Source organism: Seriola lalandi, unplaced genomic scaffold (genome assembly GCF_002814215.2).
Source record: "Seriola lalandi dorsalis isolate HSWRI2012SDOR001 ecotype SW California unplaced genomic scaffold, Sedor1 jcf7180002054177, whole genome shotgun sequence".
In the NCBI taxonomy this organism is placed as follows: Eukaryota; Metazoa; Chordata; class Actinopteri; order Carangiformes; family Carangidae; genus Seriola; species Seriola lalandi.
In genome coordinates this window covers 77,387-78,736 of record NW_019524730.1, presented here as the reverse complement: position 1 = coordinate 78,736, position 1,350 = coordinate 77,387, and the positions used below count along the sequence as shown (strand labels likewise).

The 1,350-nt window shown below is 43.6% G+C and overlaps 1 protein-coding gene across 1 annotated transcript in view; it reads right to left on the bottom strand.

Moving 5' to 3' along the window:
- The window catches only part of LOC147819253 (NLR family CARD domain-containing protein 3-like), a gene marked incomplete at its 3' end in the record, with an annotated part of 1,872 nt that extends 528 nt beyond the window's left edge, over window positions 1-1,344 (bottom strand). The window contains exon 1 of the mRNA XM_087173323.1: window positions 677-1,344. Within this exon, the coding sequence (XP_087029449.1) occupies window positions 677-1,209 (533 nt within the window). The remainder of the gene's footprint in view (window positions 1-676) is intronic.
- Between the last annotated feature and the right edge of the window lie 6 nt (window positions 1,345-1,350).

The window sequence follows — 1,350 nt, the reverse complement described above, 5'->3', positions numbered from 1 at the left end:
TGTAGCTCATGCTAATGTTAGCAACCTTTAAAAGCTAATGTTGACGTTACTGAGTCACTTCACTAGTTTGATGCCTTTTCTCTGTTTGTGAAGCTGTGACATCATGTTTTAGCATGAACCATTATCACATTAGTGTTTGTTGTCACCACAGTGGCTGCTGTTCACAAAAACTCACCAACTCACTTCAATGTAGAGAATTCAAAATGTAAAGTAGCACCTTTAATCTGAGCGGAGGTCTGGTGAGTTCACGTCTTTCTGACTCCACACATTCACATTCTTTTACTTTTCAAACTTGTAGTTTTCAGACCCAACCCACGCTGACTCAAGTGACATCACTGGAGGACATTTATCAGACTTCACACAGCTCCCTCTGGAGACACTAAAGGCTTTATACTGTTTTCTATATGCAGTCGTACTCCTCAACATCTGGAAACACCTGGAGACACACTGAGGTGTGAGATCAGTGACTCCTGCTTTAATTAGTTTTTACTATTAATTACAACCAACTGAAATATTTACATTTTAGTGCTCACAACATTTAAAACATCTCCAGAAGAAGAAAAACACAACTGACCTCAAACTTGTGAAATGTGAAACAAAGAATAAAGACAATAATTTAATACTGAGGAAGTTTGAAGAACTAATTGATAATGTTAATGATCATGTCTGGACTCACCGAGCCGTCCTGCAGTTCCTCACAGCTGGGATCAGTCTCCATCGTCCCTCCTCTGATGTGTTGTAGTTCTTCAGGTCCAACTCATCCAGAACCTCCTCTGACATCTGCAGCATGTAGGCCAGAGCTGAGCAGTGGATCACAGAGAGTTTCTTCCTTGATCTGTTCTCTGACTTCAGGAACTCTTGGATCTCCTGATGAACTGAGTGATCCTTCATCTCCGTCAGACAGTGGAAGATGTTGATGCTTCTGTCAGGAGAGGTTTTTGGCCTCTTCCTCTTCAGGTTGTTGATGGCTCTCTGGATGGTTTCTGGACTGTTCTCTCTCTGATCCAGCAGACCTCCTAAGAGTCTCTGGTTGGACTCCAGAGAGAGGCCATGAAGGAAGCGGACAAACAGGTCCAGGTGACCATTTCTACTTTTGAGGGATTTGTCCATGGCTGCCCACAGGAACTCATCCAGGGTTGAATCAACATGTTTTTTCCCCAGGAAGTTCTCCAGGACCTCTGTCTTCCTGTTGGTGTAACAGTGGAACATGTAGACTGCAGCCAGAAACTCCTGAACGCTCAGATGAACAAAGCAGTAGACTGTTTTCTGGAAGATCACACTCTCTCTTCTGAAGATCTCAGTACAAAGTCCTGAGTACACCGAGGCCTCTGTGACATCAAGACCACACTG